General features: G+C 38.9%; 1 protein-coding gene across 4 annotated transcripts in view; it reads right to left on the bottom strand.

Annotated features, from left to right (window-relative positions):
• The window catches only part of LOC106087882 (homeobox protein orthopedia), a 114655-nt gene extending 94936 nt beyond the window's left edge, over positions 1 to 19719 (bottom strand). For all 4 annotated transcript variants that reach the window (XM_059370452.1, XM_059370454.1, XM_059370453.1 and 1 more), the window contains exons 1-2: positions 18890 to 19719; positions 11524 to 11791 (exon numbers count right to left, since the gene is read on the bottom strand). In XM_059370452.1, coding sequence (XP_059226435.1) covers positions 11524 to 11554 — 31 coding nt within the window. In that variant the 5' untranslated portion in view covers positions 11555 to 11791; positions 18890 to 19719. The remainder of the gene's footprint in view (positions 1 to 11523; positions 11792 to 18889) is intronic.
• Between the last annotated feature and the right edge of the window lie 306 nt (positions 19720 to 20025).

The raw sequence follows: 20025 nt of genomic DNA, 5'->3' as shown, positions 1-20025 counted from the left end.
GCCTCTCAACATCTGACTTTAATATGGTTAAGATCAGACTATATTAAGATATAGCTGCCATATAGACCTATCACCCGATAAAGGGTCTGAAGGCCATAAAAGCTTTATTTTTTAACCGATTTCGCTGAAATTTGGAATAGTGCGCAGTATTAAGCCTCTCAACATCTGATATGGTTCAGATCAGACTATATTAAGATATAGCTGCCATATAGACCGATCTGCCGATAAAGGGTCTGAAGCCAATAAAAGCTTTAATTATTACCCGATTTCGCTGAAATTTGAAACAGTGAGTTTTTCTGAGCCTCACGATATCCGACCTTAAAATGGTTCAGATCGGTTTTTAATTGGATATATCTACAAAATTGAATAGTGACATATATATTAGACCATGCCGAATTTGGGTGGTTAAGTTATCCAATTTTTAGCGGATTTTGACGAAATGGGGTAGTGGGTATCCAAAGTTCGGCCCGGCCGTACTTAATGCCTTTTTACTTGTTTTCGATTGTGTCCCACAGTGCGTGGTGTGTTTCATTAATAGTTTTTTAAGTACAATTATTGCCTTAAAACGAAAATGTTACGGTACACCCCAATACATTGCTGATTGTATATGAATATGTATGTGGGCGAATTTTTAAGTTGTTAATGGCTGGTTGTACTTTGAAAATCTACGCTGGCATTAAATTACAAATGCAATCGTTAAATTAATTTAATTAATCCTTACAACGAGAGAACAACAATCGTAACAGAGACCGGCAGACAACCTACCAACCAGTCTGTCTGTCCTTGAGCCTACTTGGTGTAAGTGCGTTGTAAAAACTTGTTAAGCGCAACACGCACAAATTTTTTTTTGAAAGTAGAAATGGAACAAAGGTAGTATGAATACTACATCTAACCGCCATCTCTTTCTCCACAGAGCTCTCTGGCCCAATAGCCGTCAACATTACCATGCATACAAGCAAGCACAGACACTTTTATTTGGCCGTTAGTTTTTGGCTTGAAGTGAATTTGAATTTGTAATATTTTGGCAATTTTGCTGCAAAATGTTGTAAATTGTTTGATAATTGCCACCGCAAACAAATGGAAAACAGCGCACAGCATGGCAAGCCACCATACCCCTACGGGCAATTTTCTACCGAGCTCCTTGCTTCTCCACTTTTCACATTTTGAATTAAAAATAATGTTGGAAAAATGCAAATTCACTTGTTGTGGTTTTCATTTTGCGATGCTGCTGCTGCTGTTGCTGCTGCCACACGCCTGCCAACCTCAAACAAATGCTTTGTGCAAAAAGGATTAGGAAATTTATTATTTTACCGCTTTGCAGTCGAAATAAATTTGTTTGGGTTTCTTGCCACACTAGTCGTCATCATCATCATCATCATCGTCGTCGCCATGATCATCGGGACATGGCACCATACCCAGGACTCTAAAGGATTTCATTTTACAATAAACTTTTTTGGCTTGGATTAAAATGTTTTGTGTTTCACTTGTGCTACGTGCGGTCTTTTGTTGGCTTTGAAAACAAATTTAAAATTTCATTTAAATTCATTTATTGAAAACATTGAAGGACGACACTTGGCAGTTTAATTGCTTGATGTGTGATAGCTGATTGTTAAGTGTTTTTCGCGGCAATGATGTGCATGTGCCATCATTGTCTGTCTCTTAAATAAAGGTTTAAAAGACTTTTCTGGTCTATGAAATTTTCTCCAAAGGCTAAGTTTCAATAAAAGTTTCTCAAAGAAAGTCAAAGCAAAATTATGTTTAATTTTCAAAGAATTTTTTTCGTTGATACCGCTTGGATACGTCAAAACTAAGCTCAAATAGGAAAAGCAATTCTACATGTACACTGGATACCAGGGTACGCACAAAAAAATTAAAACGTTTGAGACATTTTCATGACAAACAAAATACTTTTATGACAAAGTTTTTCTTTTTTTATTGTGACCGTGTAACGTTTCGCCTTAATATATCAAATGTTAGTCATAAACTTAGCATTATTGATAGTAGGTTAGGTTAGGTTAAAAAGATGGTCCAGATATTAATCCGGAACCTGGCGTATGGTCTTTATATTGCACTTTTTATCCATAGCAATCCACCAAAGTACTGAGGGGTAAGTAAGTATTGTTCTAATCGAGCTCCTGTAGAGCCAGTGAACTATTCTCGGGTTTAGGCCCCATTTCGAGTCTACGGGCCGTCTACATATATATTTCTAAACATCTGTGCGCCTTCTCAATACACTCCTGAATGTGACACTTCAATTCCAGTTTCTTTCCTGTCCAAGATCACACCTAAGTATTTGACCTCATCAGATATCGAAATCGTCTTATTGAGGAAACGTGGTGCATTAAATTGGCCTACCTTCGTCTTCCTCGTGAACAGGCATATTTTAGTCTTCTCTAGGTTAACATTGGGACCTCTGGGTCTAGCCCAGTCATATGCCATATGCTAGACCCTTTTTGCCCTACTGCATAGCTCGTTCGAATCCTTACTCCTTAGAAGTATTATAACTTAGTCTGCGTAGCAGACGGAGTCAAATCCCTCCTCAATCAGCATAAGTTCCATGGTTTTGAGTAGAAAGGATTTAGGGCTTATGGGTCTGTAGGCTATAGGAGTCGCATAACTTGCCTTCTGCCAGTCTTTCGAAGTATATGCAAGTCGTAGGCACGCTGTGAAAATTTTGGCCAGACAAGGCGCCAGATAGTCCGCCTCTTTCTGTAGTAACGCCACAAATATTCCATCAGGTCCGGGTGACTTAAATGGTTTGAAGCTCCTCAAGGATTCCTTCACCATATAAACCTTTGATCAACGTCAGGATTGCAAGATTCCGGTGTCTCCGTGAGTCCCTTCGTATCCTGTGGAAAATGGGTTTTCATCAAAAACCTTAACATGTCCTCCGTTGTCTCTGCTCTCGCTCCCATGTCGTCTACTAAAGTTTCAGTTTGGACATGGTTTTTTGAGAGAAATTTTTATCTTGGCGGCGTCATTAACTCTATCGACCTGTTCGCAGAAAAGCTTCCAGGAGGCACGTTTTGCCGCTCTGGTAATCCAAAGACTAAGTTTCAGTAAAAGTTTCTCTAGAGAGTCGAAGCAAAATTATTTCTCGTTTGAAAATAATTTTTTTCCTGGATACCGCCTGAATGCGTCAATACTGAGTTTGAATAGAAGAAGAAGTCATGGGCTTTACTTTAATTTTAACGCAAAGGTGGGAATATAATTGTACATGGAAATAAAATCGTGCAGGCACAGAAATAAAATTCAAAATTTAAAGTTGCTCACTTCCCATAATTATGATTACATTTATTTTTTTTTATACCCTCCACCATAGGATGGGGGTAAACTAATTTCGTCATTCCGTTTGTAACATCTCGAAATATGCGTCTAAGACCCCATAAAGTGTATATATTTTTGATCGTCATGACATTTTAAGTCGAACTAGCCATGTCCGTCCATCTTTCTGTTTGTCTGTCCGTCCGTCCGTCTGTCTGTCGAAAGCACGCTAACTTTCGAAGGAGTAAAGCTAGCCGCTTGAAATTTTGAACAAATACATCTTATTAGTGTAGGTCGGTTGGTATTGTAAATGGGCCATATCGGTCCATGTTTTGATATAGCTGTCATATAAACCGATCTTGGGTCTTGACTTCTTGAGCATGTAGAAGGCGCAATTCTCATCCGATTTGAATGAAATTTTGCACGACGTGTTTTGTTATGATATTCAATAACTGTGCAAAGTATGGTTCAAATCGGTCCATAACCTGATATAGCTTCCATATAAACCGATCTTGAATCTTGACTTCTTGAGCCTCTAGAGGGCACAATTCTCGTTCGATTTGACTGAAATTTTGCACATAGTGTTTTGATATCACTTCCAACAACTAAGCGAAGTGGGATCTTGACTTCTTGAGCCTCTAGAGCGCGCAATTCTCATCCGATTTGACTGAAATTTTGCACATAGTATCATTCCGATTTGATTGAAATTTCTTTTGGTATCACTTCCAATAACTGCGCTTAGTATGGTTCAAATCGGTCCATGTTTTGATATAGCTGCCATATAAACCGATCTGGGGTCTCGACTTCTTCAGCCTCTAGAGGGCGCAATTCTCATCCGATTTTACTAAAATTTTGCGTGAGGTGTTTTGTTGTGTCTTCCAATAACCGTGCTAAGTATGACGCAAATCGGTACATAACCTGATAAAGCTGTAATATAAACCGATCTAGTATCTTGACATCTTGAGCCTCTAGAGGGCGCAATTATGATTCGATTTGGCTGAAATTTTGTACAACGGCTTCTCTAATGGCCTTCAACATACGTGTCTAATACGGTCTGAATCGATCAATAGCTTGATACAGCTCCTATATGAACCTATCTCCCGATTTTGCTTCTTGAGCCCCTACAAGGCGCAATTCTTATCTGAATGAACTGGAATATTACACAATGATTTCTACAATGTTCAGCATTCATTTGCCGTCCGATTCGGACTATAACTTGATATAGCTCTAATAGCATAACAGTTCTTATTCAATTCAAGATACCGCGCATAGAACTCGACAAATGCGATCCATGGTGGAGGGTATATAAGATTCGGCCTGGCCGAACTTAGCACGCTCTTAATTTGAGACAGTGAGTTGCGTAAGGCTTTTCGACAACTTTCTGCAATTTGGCCCAGATCGGTACAGATTTGGATTTAGCTGTCATATAGACCGATCTCCCGATATAAGGTTTTGGGCCCATAAAATACGCACTTATTGTCCGATTTCGCCGAAATTTTGGACAGTGAATTGTGTTGGGCCCTTCGACATTCTTCTTCAATTTGGCTCAGATCGGTAAAGATTTGGATATAGCTGCCATATAGACCGATCTCTTGATTTAAGGTCTTGGGCCCATAAAAGGCGCATTTATTGTCCGATTTCGCCGAAATTTGGGACAGTGAGTTGAGTTAGCCTCTTCAACCATTTTCTGCTATTTAGCCCAGATCGGTTCAGATTTGGATATAGCTGTCATATCGATCGATCTCTCGATATAAGGTTTTGGTCCCATAAAAAGGCGCATTTATTGTCCGAGTTCGCCGAAATTTGGGACAGTGAGTTCCGTAAGGCTTTTCGACAACTTTCTGCAATTTGGCCCAGATCGGTCCAGTTTTGGATATAGCTGCAATATAAGCCGATCTCTTGATTTAAGGTCTTGGGCCCATAAAAGGCGCATTTATTGTCCGATTTCGCCGAAATTTCGGACAGTGAGTTGAGTTAGCCTCTTCAACCATTTTCTGCTATTTGGCCCAGATCGGTTCAGATTTGGATATAGCTGTCATATCGATCGATCTCTCGATATAAGGTTTTGGTTCCATAAAAGGCGCATTTATTGTCCGAGTTCGCCGAAATTTGGGACAGTGAGTTCCGTAAGGCTTTTCGACAACTTTCTGCAATTTGGCCTAGATCGGTTCAGATTTGGATAAAGCTGCAGTATAGACCGATATCTCGATTTAAGGTTTTAAGCCATAAAAGGCGCATTTATTATCCGATGTCGCCGAAATTTGGGACAATGAGTTATGTTAAGCCCATCGGCATCCGTGTCGTATGTGGTTCAGATCGGTCTATATTTGGATATGGCTACCAAAAAGACCAATATTTTGTTCTACAAAATTGAACAATGGCTTGTATTTATTAGACCACCCAATATCCGAGTCAAATGTGGTACAAATCAGACCATATTTCGATAAATCTGCTATGGGGGCATAAATTGTGCATTTTTCACCGCAATATGATGAAAGGTGGTTTAAATATATATTCGAGGTGATGGGTATCCAAAGGTCGGCCCGACCGAACTTAACATCTTTTTACTTGTTTTGAGTGTATATGATCCATACCTGTACAGAATTAAAATTCAAAATTTAATGTTGCTCACTTCCCATAATTATGATTGCATTTATTTTTTTTTATTTCCCATTTAAGTACATTTCACCGATGCTAATTAACATTTTCCAAGGTTAATTAATAACTAGAAGAATTGTGAATTAGTTGAACTCTATTACGATTACCCAATACAAAAGAACAAAAAAAATCGAAAGCCATAATGAATTAACCATTTGAAAAAAAAAACATAAATAAACAACAATTGCAATTTTAGTTGTTTATGCACTCTCTCTCCTTCGTCAATTTTTTATTCGTAGTGCTATTGAAAAGTGTGAAATATTGCCATAAATTAATAATCGATTAAATTAAAATAATTAATTACCGAAACAATATGAGCGGCAAGAGCGGCAAGGACATGGCTATCCTTGCTACCAATGAACGCTTTTGCAACGTTTTAACGTTTCTGCAGCAGGCAAATAAAGTCAATGCAAAGTCATTATTCATAACTGCCAATGATGTTAAATGCCTGGCAAAAGGGCAATCAATGATGATGCATTGAACGGCCATGCAGCTCAGAATATTCGCCACCGCCAAAAACAAAAGCGGCTGCTGGAATTTTTAAGGGAGAAATGTTTCAATAAATCTTTTTGCAAAAATATGCAAGGCATTTGCAAAAGGCGAAATCTGCTTGCACGGATGAATTACATGTCTGCATACGTTTTGGTGTAATGTATTGTTCAAATGGTCAGCGGTCCATGGTTAACATTACAGTGAAAATGTTGAGAAATTTAATGTAAAATTTAATATCTTGGCAAATTTTTATTGTATAGTTGCACAGTGGCTAGTAACAAATACAGGATATTGTTCAATCACTTCTGTTTTTCAAAGGACGAAGTGCAAGACAGCATTTAATGTGCCCACCAATATTATGAATACTATAAAATTTATTTCTAGCCACGGTGGAACCTATCTCCTTGGGAGGGGAGATTGTTTTACTAACTGAAAATTTATTTCCACTCACGGTGGAACCTATCTCCTTGGGAGGGGAGATTGTTTTACTAACTGAAAGAGTAAATTACTTAAGTGTGCTGGTGCTCAGAAATGATATTGGAACATGGGGAAAATGGGGAAAATGCCAACTCTTGCTCTATACTTCTGTTCTATGGCAATCATCTCACAAGCAGGCTACAATCTGTTAAAATTGCCATTTACTCCACGGGACGGGAGAATTCGGATTTCGTTTAAATTGACTATTTTTATACACATCTCCATAGGATGGGGGTATACTAACCTAGTCACACCGTTTGTAATACCTCGAAATATTGATCTAGGAACCCATAAAGTATATATTGGGTTGCCCAAAAAGTAATTGCGGATTTTTCATATAGTCGGCGTTGAAAAATTTTTTCACAGCTTGTGACTCTGTAATTGCATTCTTTCTTCTGTCAGTTATCAGCTGTTACTTTTAGCTTGCTTTAGAAAAAAAGTATAAAAAAAGTATATTTGATAAAAGTTCATTCTAAGTTTTATTAAAAATGCATTTACTTTCTTTTAAAAAATCCGCATTTACGTTTTGGGCAACCCAATATATTCTTAATCGCCTCGACATTCCGAGTCGATCTAGCCATGTCCGTCCGTCCGTCCATCCGTCTGTCGAAATCACAATAGCGGTCGAACGCAGGCCCCTTGAAATTTAGCACAGATACTTAGTATAGATGTAGGTCATTGCGGAGGCTACCGCAGCGCAGAGGTTAGCATGTCCGCCTATGACGCTGAACGTCTGGGTTCGAATCCTGGCGAGACCATCAGTAAAGATTATCAGCGTTGGTTTTCCCCTCCTAATGCTGGCAACATTTGTGAGGTACATTGCCATGTAAAAACTTCTCCCCAAAGAGGTGTCGCACTGCGGCACGCCGTTCGGACTCGGCTATAAAAAGGAGGCCCCTTATCATTGAGGACTGCACTTGAATCGGGCTGCACTCATTGATATGTGAGAAGTTTGCCCCTGTTCCTTAGTGGAATGTTCATGGGCAAAATTTGCAATTTTTTCGAGATTTCAATAGACAGACGGACGGACGGACATGGCTAGATTGTCTTGGATTTTTACGCTGATCAAGAATATATATACGTTATAGGGTCGGAAATGGGTATTTCGATGTGTTGCAAAGGGAATGACAAAACGAATATACCCCGTCTTTCGGTAGTGGGTATAAAAATTAAAGTGGAACCTCAAGTGCCTTTGTAAAGTGCAACATACCAAACCAATATCGGTCAAAATTTCAATAAATAACAAGTTAAAGCGTGCTAAATTCGGCCGGGCCGAATCATATACACCCTCCACCATGGGTCGCATTTGTCGAGTTTTTTCCCGGCACCCCTTCATAGGCAAAACAGGATATAAGAAAAGATTTGCTCTGCCATTAGAGTGATATCAAGATATGGTCCGGTTTGGACCACATTTAAATTTTTAAATTATTGTATATGATGGAGACCTGTGCAAAATGTCAGTCAATTCGAATAAGAATTGCGCCCTTTGGCGGCACAAGAAGTAAAATAGGTTGATCGATTTATATGGGAGCTGTATCAGGCTAAAGTCCGATTCAGGCCATAATAAACACGTATGTTGAGTGTGAGTTGAGTCATGAGTGGATCCGTCGTGCAAAATTTCAGGCAAATCGGATAATAAATGCGACCTCTAGGGACTCAAGAAGTCAAGATCCCAGATCGGTTTATATGGCATCTATATCAGGTTATGAACCGATTTTGACCATACTTGGCACAGTTGTTGGATATCATAACAAAACATTTTATTCCAATCGGATAAGAATTGCGCCCTCTAGAAGCTCAAGAAGTCAAGTCCCTAGATCTGTTTATATGACAGCTATATCAGGTTATGAACCGAACCTTATTTGATACAGTTGTTGATTGTAAGAATAAAATATTTACGTCATGCAAAATTTCAGTCAAATCGGACCAGAATTGCGCCCTCTAGAGGCTCAAAAATCAACGCCCAAGATCGGTTTATATGGTAGCTATAGCAAAACATGGACCGATTTAAATTATACCTAGCGCAGTTGTCGGAAGTAGTACCAAAACACCACGTGCAAAATTTCAGTCAAATCGGACGAGAATTCCGCCCTCTAGAGAATCAAGAATTCAAGACCCAAGATCGGTTTATATGGCAGCTTTATCAAAACATGGACCGATTTGAACCATATTTAGCGCAATTTTTTGGATATGGTACCAAAACACCACGTGCGAAATTTCAGTCAAATCGGACAAGAATTGCTCCTTCTAGAGGCTCAAGAAGTCAAGACCCAAGATCGGTTTATATGGCAGCTATATCAAAACATGGACCGATATGGCCCATTTACAATTCCAACTGACCTACACTAATAAAAAGTATTTGTGCAAAATTTCAAGGGGCTAGCTGTACTCCTTCGAAAATTAGCGTGCTTTCGACAGCCAGACGGATGGACCGACGGACGGACGGACAGACGGACGGACAGACGGACGGACAGACGGACGGACAGACGGACGGACAGACGGACGGACAGACGGACGGACAGACGGACGGACAGACGGACGGACAGACGGACGGACGGACAGACGGACGGACAGACGGACGGACAGACGGACGGACAGACGGACGGACAGACGGACGGACAGACGGACGGACAGACAGACAGACGGACGGACAGACGGACAGGCAGACGGACGGACAGACAGACAGACAGACAGACGGACGAACGGACGGACAGATGAACAGACGGACGGATATGGCTAGATCAACATAAAATGTCACGACGATCTAGAATATATATACTTTATGGGTCTAAGACGAATATTGCGAGTAGTTACAAACAGAATGACGAAATTAGTATACCCCCATCCAACGGTAGAGGGCAGGATTCACCAATAGAAGGTTAGGTCACATTCGAAAACATAAAGTGAATAGGCCCCATAACATCATTGAGGATGTCAAATGTGCCGATTGGAAATGTCATCAAATGTCAGTAGATTTTTGTTTTCTTTCATTCTCTCCTTCTTTCTCTCCTTATTTCTTTAATATTCTTTTAATAAAACGCGAAATTTTTTGTAGTTTTTCAAATCTTTTATTTTGAAAATTTCAAACGTTTCAAAATTCAAATTTAAATAAATGACATATGCAAACCATCAACGAATGTGAGAATGTAAGCAAAGAGCAAGTTGACATCCTCAATGCCGACTACTGTCAAAAATTCAAAAAATTGTATGTCGGCTGATTGCTTGGCCTAACCTTATTCAGTGAATCCTGGGTAGAGGGTATAAAAATTATAACTCGTTTATCCTCGAAACCAGTCAAGCAAACTTTTTTTGTTAGAATTTATGAGCTCTATCCAAAATGACGAACCATTTTTCGAAATACCGAGGTGACCAACCTAAGGGGCCTGCCAAGAGGCGCCTGGACCATTTAGGGCCTTGAAATTTTGCACACGATCTCCCTAACACCTCAGCTGCAACTACTTCAAATTTCAATGAGATTTCTCTACCCGTTCTAATACGGCATATTTATAACCATTTTTTTCGATTTTCTCCCCCTGTGCGGAACCCCCACTCTAGCAAGCTACCAGGCGGCTTTCCTCCAGTTACTTGACCCAAAGTGTTACATCTACAATACACACTCGGATTTCTCCGACTGTTCTTGCTTATTAACTTTAAATTTGGCTTATAATTGAACTTATTAACCCCACTGTTCTGCTCCTTCTCACATTAAATAATTACAAGTGACGACTATCGTAAAAAAAAATTTCCAAACACCTAAAGGGCAGCGATGTATTGATGCAATTATTATCATTATTTTTATTTAAAAGAGCAATTATAACAATTATCACTACATACTATTGCACTTGAGTAGCACACTTTTGTGACGCCACATCGCAGCCATGCCACAATCCTGCATTATAGACAGGCCCAAAATTCATGATGCGCTTTTTACATTTTTCTTGCCTGCCATTTTCAAGTGCCTGCCGCTGCATCGGTGCGGTGGGAGTGCTCCAACAATTGGTATTTTCATTGGTAATTATGGTTAATCAAGAGATAATTATTGCTAAAAACAAAAACAGCCAGGCAGGCCGACTGGCTGGCAGGTAGGCGAATATGTAATAATTATTATTTTTTTATTTGTTCACTTATTTTACGCTTCTTGTTAATCACATTTTCAAATTTCACTTTCAGTGGACTAAACCACTGAAAATCACTGAGCAAACCGCCAATCCATATGGGCCACCTAAAACTCCCACAGATAATTATCACTGCAAGCGTCAATAATCGTTTAGCATTGATTGTCGCCTGCATTGGGAAGGCAGGGAGCTTGAATCGGAACTCTAAGCTAGTCCAGACCCCATCCATTTAGAATTGGTTGGTGGTGGCTATGTCTTATTTGAAATGATTAACTCTAATTGCAAATCGGAAGTATATTTAAGAAATTAGTTTAATTATGGCCATTGTTACCAATGCTGAGAGGCTCATCCCCCCTTCCCATGCCAGTCATCCCCCCCAATCGTGGAGAGGAAAACAAACTTATTTAGCGATTAACATTAATTTACTGCATCGTTATAATTGTACAAAATAATGTGGCAAATATGATGGAAAACAGAAGACCAAGAATCAGAGAATAAAAACACTGCTATTACTTACCCAAAACATTGGCCCCCAGATTGTTCAGCATATTTGCCGAAAAATTTCTTATCGATAATGTCGACAGTTTGTCGTTCTTGTTGTTACTTCTTGGAGAGTATGTGGACGCAGGTGATTTCTCTAGCACGAACAAGTTTTACTTTCGTTGAGAAAACCCTTTTGTAAAAATCGTATACCTTTCTATCACAGAACGGAAATTTATGTTTAGCTTTTAAAAAGTCATTTCATTTAGTGGTCAGGTTGCAGCATGTGTACAGGGTGGCCATATCTGAAAAAATTAAAAAAAAATAATAATTCTGATTTAATATATGAATGAATTTAATATAGAACAAACAAGTAAAAAGGCTTTAAAATCGGCCTGGTCGAACTTTGGATACCCACCACCTTTCGTTAAAATCATGTGAAAAATGCATACCTTATGTCCCATAGCAGCTATATCAAAATATGTTCCAAATACTAATAAGACTTAAAATCGAGATATCAGTCTATATGACAGCTATATCCAAATCTGGACCGATCTGAGCCAAATTGAAGAACGATGTCGAAAGTCTTAACACAACTCCCTGTCCCAAATTTCGGCGACATCGGACAATAAATGCGCCTTTTATTGGCCCAAAACCTTAAATCGAGAGATCGGTCTATATGACAGCTATATCCAAATCTAGACCGATCTGGGTCAAATTGACGAAGGATGTCGAAGGGCCTAACACAACTCACTGTCCAAAACTTCGGCGACATCGGACAATAAATGCGCCTTTTATGACCTCAAAACCTTAAATCGAAAGATCGGACCGATCTGAGCCGAATAGAAGAAGGCTATCGAAGGGCCAAACACAACTCACTGTCCCAAATTTCAGCAAAATCTGATAATAAATGTGGCTTTTATGGGCCTAAGACCCTAAATCGGCAGATAGGTCTATACGGCAGCTATATCCAAATCTAGACCGATCTCGGCCAAATTGGTAAAGGATATTAAAGGCCCAATACAACTTACTGTCCCAAATTTCAGCAAAATCGGATAATTAATGTGACTTATGGGCCTAAGACCCTAAATCAGCAGATCGGTCTATATGGCAGGTATATCAAAATCTGAACCGATCTCGGCCAAATTGGTAAAGGATATCGAAGGGCTTAACACAACTCACTGTCCCAAATTTCGGCGAAATCGGACTATAAATGCTCCGTTTAGGGGACCCTGACATTAATTCGAGAGATCGGTCTATATGGCAGCTATATCCAAATCTAGACCGATCTGGGCTAAATAGAAGAAGGATATCGATGGGCCTAACACAACTCACTGTCCCAAATTTCAGCAAAATCGGAAAATAAATGTGGCTTTTATGGGCCTAAGACCCTAAATCGGCAGATCTGTCTATATGGCAGCTATATCCAAATCTGGACCGATCTCAACCAAATTGGTAAAGGATGTTGAAGTTCAGTCCCAAATTTAAGCGAAATCGAATAATAAATGTGGCTTTTATGGGCCTAAGACCCTAAATCGGCAGATGGGTCTATATGGCAGCTATATCCACATCTGGACCGATATCGGCCAAATTGGTAAAGGATATCGGAGGGCCTTACATAACTGACTGTCGCAAATTTGAGCGAAATCGGATAATAAATGTGGCTTTTATGGGCTTAAGACCCTAAATCGGCGGATCGGTCTATATGGGGGCAATATTAAGATATATTCCGATTTAGCCCATCTTCGAACTTAATCTGGTTATGGACAAAAAAACACTCTGTGCAAAATTTCAGCTCAATATCTGTATTTTTGAAGACTGTATCGTGATTTCAACGGACAGACGGACGGACATGTCTAGATCGTCTTAGATTTTTACGCTGATCTAGAATATATATACTCTATAGGGTCGGAAATGGAAATTTCGATGTGTTGCAATTGGAATGACAAATTGAATATACCCCCATCCTTCGGTGGTGGGAATAAAAAGTAATGTAAGGTAAAAGATAGAGATTGAGAATTCGAAACTTCGGATTAATGCCGTCAGCTTCAAATTGGTATAGATTTGGATATAGCTGGATAAGGCTTTGGGGCCATAAAGGGCGCATTTATGGCGCCTTGTTATTGAACAAGCTTAAAATATTGTTGAAAGTTATGAAATTGACCTTGGGATAAGATAACAATGAACTGTAGTTAAAGACGCAAAACAGTATTACAAACAAGTAAAAGCGTGCAAAGTTCGGCCGAGCCGAATCTTGGGAACCCATCACCATGGATTCTGCACAAAATGTATACAAAATAAATTTAGTTGAAGGGCATAATTTTATTCTACATACCAAACTTATGCCAAACCAGCAAAAATTAAAGCTTCTAGGAACCGAACACGGCTGATCGAGGAACCGCTTTACATGGGAGCTATGGCAGGTTATAGACTGATTTGGACCGTATTTGGCACAGTTGTTGGAAATCATAGCAGAACACTACATGCAAAATTTCATCCAAATCAAACAAAAATTGCGGCTTGTAAGGGCTCAAGAAGAATAAAATAGGGAGATCGGTTTATATGGGGACAATATCAGGTTATTGACCGATTTGGACCATACTTGACAAACTTGTTTGAAGTCATAACAGAACACTACATGAGAAATTCCAAATCGGAGAATGATTGCGGTTTCCAGGGGCTTAAGAAGTCTAATCGGGAGTTCGGTTTATATGGGAGCTATATCTAAATCTAAACAAATATGGCCAATTTGTAATCCCCAATGACCTACATCAATATTTGTATGTATTTGTGTAAATTTTTAAACGGCTAGCTTTACGCGTTCGAACGCTATCGTGATTTCGACAGACAGACGGACATGGCTAGATTTACTGCCCCTTATACAGACACAATTTATAATTTTAAACTGTGTTAGTGTCCTCATCACTGTCCTAAACTAATCATCGAAATCGAAGTATACCCTCAAAAACCTTTCATTTGTGCTCTATATTATTTAGCTACATATAGCTATAGCTATATTATATACATAAAAGTTCCGTCAAGTAGTAATTTAGCGCTCACATACTTGACTTTATATTGAAATTTCAGGTGTAAAGTACAATAAGTACCTCTTTGGGATTATTGTAGGTGGACAGAACAAAATTGTACCCTGTTGCCATAAACCCTATATTTGAGTCCCATATTGCCTCACGGATTACATGTCTACTTGGGGAAGAGGACGGGCTTTCATGTTTGAGTGATTGTTTGAGGCCTAGATTGGCATACACATGCTTCATTTCCCATTGAGGAGGTTTGCCGGCCCTTAAGATACCTAAGGCCCGTCGAAACTTAAATCCATATTTTAATGTAAGGTTCATTGGGAGAGGTTGGGATGACCCCCTGTCAGTCACATCACACTTAAAGCCATATTAATAGATCAGATACCTTTCATCTGAGACATCGTTTTGCCGTGATCGCATTACACATCCCAAAGTGGACCACTACTCTTTGGGGTTGTTATGGTAAAGGAAACCTCTCACAGATCCCTTTATTCATCACGGATTCTTTCTTCACTGCTAACATTTCAAGGAAATTGGTTTGCGTTTTTGTAGTTTCTTTATGGACAAAAAAAAAACAAAACGAAATTGAGAGATAGAAGAAGGAAGAGACATAGACCCATTGATAAGTAAAGGGTGATTTTTTTGAGGTTAGGATTTTCATGCATTAGTATTTGACAGATCACGTGGGATTTCAGACATGGTGTCAAAGAGAAAGATGCTCAGTATGCTTTGACATTTCATCATGAATAGACTTACTAACGAGCAACGCTTGCAAATCATTGAATTTTATTACCAAAATCAGTGTTCGGTTCGAAATGTGTTCATTCACCGTTCAGCGATGAGGCTCATTTCTGGTTGAATGGCTACGTAAATAAGCAAAATTGCCGCATTTGGAGTGAAGAGCAACCAGAAGCCGTTCAAGAACTGCCCATGCATCCCGAAAAATGCACTGTTTGGTGTGGTTTGTACGCTGGTGGAATCATTGGACCGTATTTTTTCAAAGATGCTGTTGGACGCAACGTTACGGTGAATGAACACATTTCGAACCGAACACTGATTTTGGTAATAAAACTCAATGATTTGCAAGCGTTGCTCGTTAGTAAGTCTATTCATGATGAAATGTCAAAGCATACTGAGCATCTTTCTCTTTGACACCATGTCTGAAATCCCACGTGATCTGTCAAATACTAATGCATGAAAATCCTAACCTCAAAAAAATCACCCTTTATAACGATAGACTCAGAAACACTTTCTGTCCATGTTACAAAGTGCAAGACGAAATTTTTGTCCGATCGTCTTAAAATTTGGTATAGGCATGTTTTTCAACCTAGAGCTGAAGTCTACTGAATTTGGAAAAAATCGGTTCAGATTTGGATACAGCTCGTATATTTATGTTCGTCCGATTTGCACTAATATTGCAATAATGAGGTGATTTGTTAACCGATTCTCCCGAAATTTGGCAGGAAGAATTTTCTTTTAACTCTCAACATTACTGGTGAATATCATAGAAATCGGTTAAGATTTAGATATAGCTCTCATATACATATATAGCCCGATTTTCACTCAAAGAGTCACTGCAAGCACATTTATTGACCAAAACTTGCCAAAACTCTTTCCAAAATACTTAACTCGACAACTACCACAATAAAGTTTGGTCGAATTCGGTTTAGATTTAGTTATAGCTCTTATATTGGGTTGCCCAAAAAGTAATTGCGGATTTTTCATATAGTCGGCGTTGACAAATTTTTTCACAGCTTGTGACTCTTTAATTGCATTCTTTCTTCTGTCAGTTATCAGCTGTTACTTTTAGCTTGCTTTAGGAAAAAAGTATATTTGATTAAAGTTCATTCTAAGTTTTATTAAAAATGCATTTACTTTCTTTTAAAAAATCCGCAATTACTTTTTGGGCAACCCAATATATATGTTCGTCCGATTTTGAGAAATGTTGCAATTAAGTGCTCATCTGTTAACAGATTTCCTCGAAATTTGGCAGGAATGATTTTCTTATGACTTTAAACATTACTGTTGGATTCCATAGAAATCGGTTCAGATTTAGATATATCTGCCATATATGCATATAGCCCAAATTTCACTTCTAGACCCACTGCAAGCGCATTTATTGGCCAACCTTGCCAAATTTTTGCACAACACTTTCCTCGACAACTTCCACAATATCTTAGGAGTTTGGTCGAAATCGGTTTGGATTTAGATATAGCTCCCATATATATGTTCGTCCGATTTTGAGAAATATTGCAATAAAGTACTTATCTGCTATCAAATTCTCTCGAAATTTTACAGGAATGATTTTCTTGTGACTCTTAACATAACTGTTGGATTTCATAGAAATCGGTTTAGATTTAGATATAGCTGCCATATATGCATATCAACCGATTTTAACAGCTAGACCCACTGCAAGCTCATTTATTGGCCAATCTTGCCAAACTTTTGCAAAACACTTTTCTCGACAACTACCACAATATCTTAGGAGTTTGGTCGAAATCGGTTTAGATTTAGATATAGCTCCCATATATATGTTCCTCCGATTTTGAGAAATTTTGCAATTAAGTGCTCATCTGTTAACAGATTCCCTCGAAATTTGCCAGGAATTTTTTCTTATGACTTTTAACATAACTGTTGGATTTCATAGAAATCGGTTCAGATTTAGATATAGCTGCCATATATGCATATAGTCCGATTTTTACTTCTAGACCCACTGCAGGCGCTTTTATTGACCATTCTTGCCAACATTTTGCACAACGCTTTCCTTTACGACTACTACAATATGGGAGAAGTTTACTCGAAATCGGTTCAGATTTAGATATAGCTCCCATGTTCAGATTTTGTTCGTCAGATTTTGGGTCATTTGTAATAATGTTGTCATTTGTCAACATGGCTATGACAGAACATTTGTTCCACTAGCCGAAGGTAAAATAGCGTTCCAAGCGCAGCGATTTTCTGCGCTCATTCTAAAATCTCTGACACTAAGTTTCGAGGTGTCTCCCACCACTTGATCTTTCATTTGGGCTTTTGGTCTTCCCGGTTTGCGTGTACCATCGTGTTTGCTTTCAACAGACTTCTTTGCTGGAGCTTCTTTGTCCATTCTGACAACATGACCTAGCCAACGCAGCCGTTGTATTTTGATGGGTGTAACTATGCTATCGTTGTCATGCAGCTCATACAGCTCGTGGTTCATACATCGCCTATATTCTCCATTAACGCAAACTGGTCCACATATATTTAACGAAGAATCTTTCTCTCAAATACTCCAAGTACTGCTTCATCTACTTTCACAAGTACCCATGCTTCAGAACCATATAACAACACGGGTAGTATCAGTGTCTTGTATAGTGCAATCTTGGTCTGTCGAGAGGTGGCCTGCTTACTTAGTCCAAAGTAGCATCTGTTTGCCAGGATTATTCTTTGCTTTATCACAAATCTGGTGTCATTCGTTTCGGTTACAACGGTGCCGAGGTAGATAAAGTTACCGACTATCTCAAAGTTGTGGTTCCCAACTTTCTCCATTTTCTTTATCTGCTCGGTTGTACAAGGCGTTTTGAGAGTTGAAACCATCCATTTCGTCTTATCTCCATTTGCTGCCAGACCCATTTTCACTGACTCTCTTTCGATTCTTTCAAAGGCAGCAGTTTGAATATATTTGCTAAAAATTTGGTATGGACTGTTTAATAACCCATCTGAAAACATCCGAGGAGGTCCATCAAAATTGGTTCATAATTGGATTTAGCTCCCACATAGCACTTGTAGGCAGTCGGCACAGCCCGACTTTTGCCCTTCCTTACTGGTTGTTATATGTCAATGTTAGGCCTATTAAAATACCCACATAATATGACTTGATTGATTTGCTTTTAAATGTTGCCCAAAACCTTAAGCAAGGCATTGGCAAATGAAATTCGAAATTCCAGTTTATTAATACCAACGGTAAATGCAACATGATGCATGACTTTAAATTCCTCTTCCTTCAGCGCCATCTGACTTTCCGCAAAGATATTTTGATTTTCATTCACAAAATATTTGAACTACTTTACTCATGGTTAGGTTAGGTTAAAGTGGCAGACTTATTCCTAAACAGACTCACACAGACTATTTTAGTAAATTGTGATACCACTGTAGCGAAAGACCAGGCATTTGGTCCATGAGCTCCTCACTGGCACGCTACCAACTCGGATGCCGGGCGACCTACTATACTCATACCCCACTATTGTCAAATTTTTTCAACTTTCAAAAAACCTCCGACGGCATATGTTTTTGAAGTTTCTCTTTTTCTTTCTACTCTTCAATGTGCCAACACTTATGATGGGCCTCCAAAAAAGAATACAAACAAAATATTTTTGGGTCATTAAAACTTACCTTTTGCATTGATGAGAAACGTTTAAGCCATATTGAAGAAAATCCATAAAAAGTAACAGCCAAATAAATAGAAATAGTGGCTGTGGCAGCAGTAATGGTGCCAAAGATATCTGAGTTGTGTAAACACCAGCAGCAGTCGTTATGGTAGGCTGGAGGACAGGCAGGTAGTTTAAGAAAAGTGCCGACAGTAGAATAAGAAGCACGAAGAATTAATTAAATCAAATGTTCTCGTTTTTATGGCCCAAAGACCAATTCAAAGTCCATAAAGGGACATTAAAGTCCAGAAATGAAAATACTTTGGAGTTCACCAAGCAGTGGCAGAAGTAGCAGTCATAGAAAAAGTAGACTTTCTGTCTGTCTGTCTGCTTGTTGGCCGTTTTGCACACCTACACTTAACTGCACACACACACACTCGCTCACACACAAGCTGACATGCATAGACACTTGCAGTAAGTTATGCTATTTTAGAGCAGCAAAGGACGAGGCGCTTCCAGTCGAGTCATTCAGCTATACACACTCACACACACACACACATAGGGATAATGGTTTGTATAGATATCTACACCCACTTTGGGATTATTCCAGCCGATTGAAGAAATGGAGAAGTGTGGCTTTTTTGTTGTTTGTGTTGGGGTGTTTTTTAAATGTTATACACTCACACTCTGCTTGGGCGCAAACACACACACACAACACTTATGGTCTATGCTAGACAATAACAGGTATTCTTGCACATAATTACATCAGTTTTCTGCTAATTATCAGAACCAAGGAATATGGTGAGAAAAACTATAACAAAACACTTGATTTGTATGTAAAAGAGGTTTTTATTCGTTATTGAGCTTTATTTTTTCAATTTTAGCACATTTTATTCTTTTCGTTTTTCCTTAGTATTTTCTTATGCTTTTGCTAGAAGAAAAATTTCTTAATTTTTGCTTTGTTTATTTTGGCGGCGACTGCCTAGCCCTGGGGATTTTATGTGGTGTTATCATAGTTTAAGCTGTTATTATTTTGTTTTTTTTTTCGTTCGCTTATTAAGCTCACTTCCGTTTTATTACTATTTTCGCTTTGGTATTTATTTTTTTAGATAGCATATTCTTGATGTTGGCATTGGTGTGTGTTAGACAATGTTCTTGGCT

The sequence above is a fragment of the Stomoxys calcitrans genome, chromosome 5, assembly GCF_963082655.1.
Source record: "Stomoxys calcitrans chromosome 5, idStoCalc2.1, whole genome shotgun sequence".
Lineage (NCBI taxonomy): Eukaryota > Metazoa > Arthropoda > Insecta > Diptera > Muscidae > Stomoxys > Stomoxys calcitrans.
The sequence above is the reverse complement of the archived record's forward strand: the minus strand, read 5'-3'. Positions and strand labels throughout refer to the sequence as shown.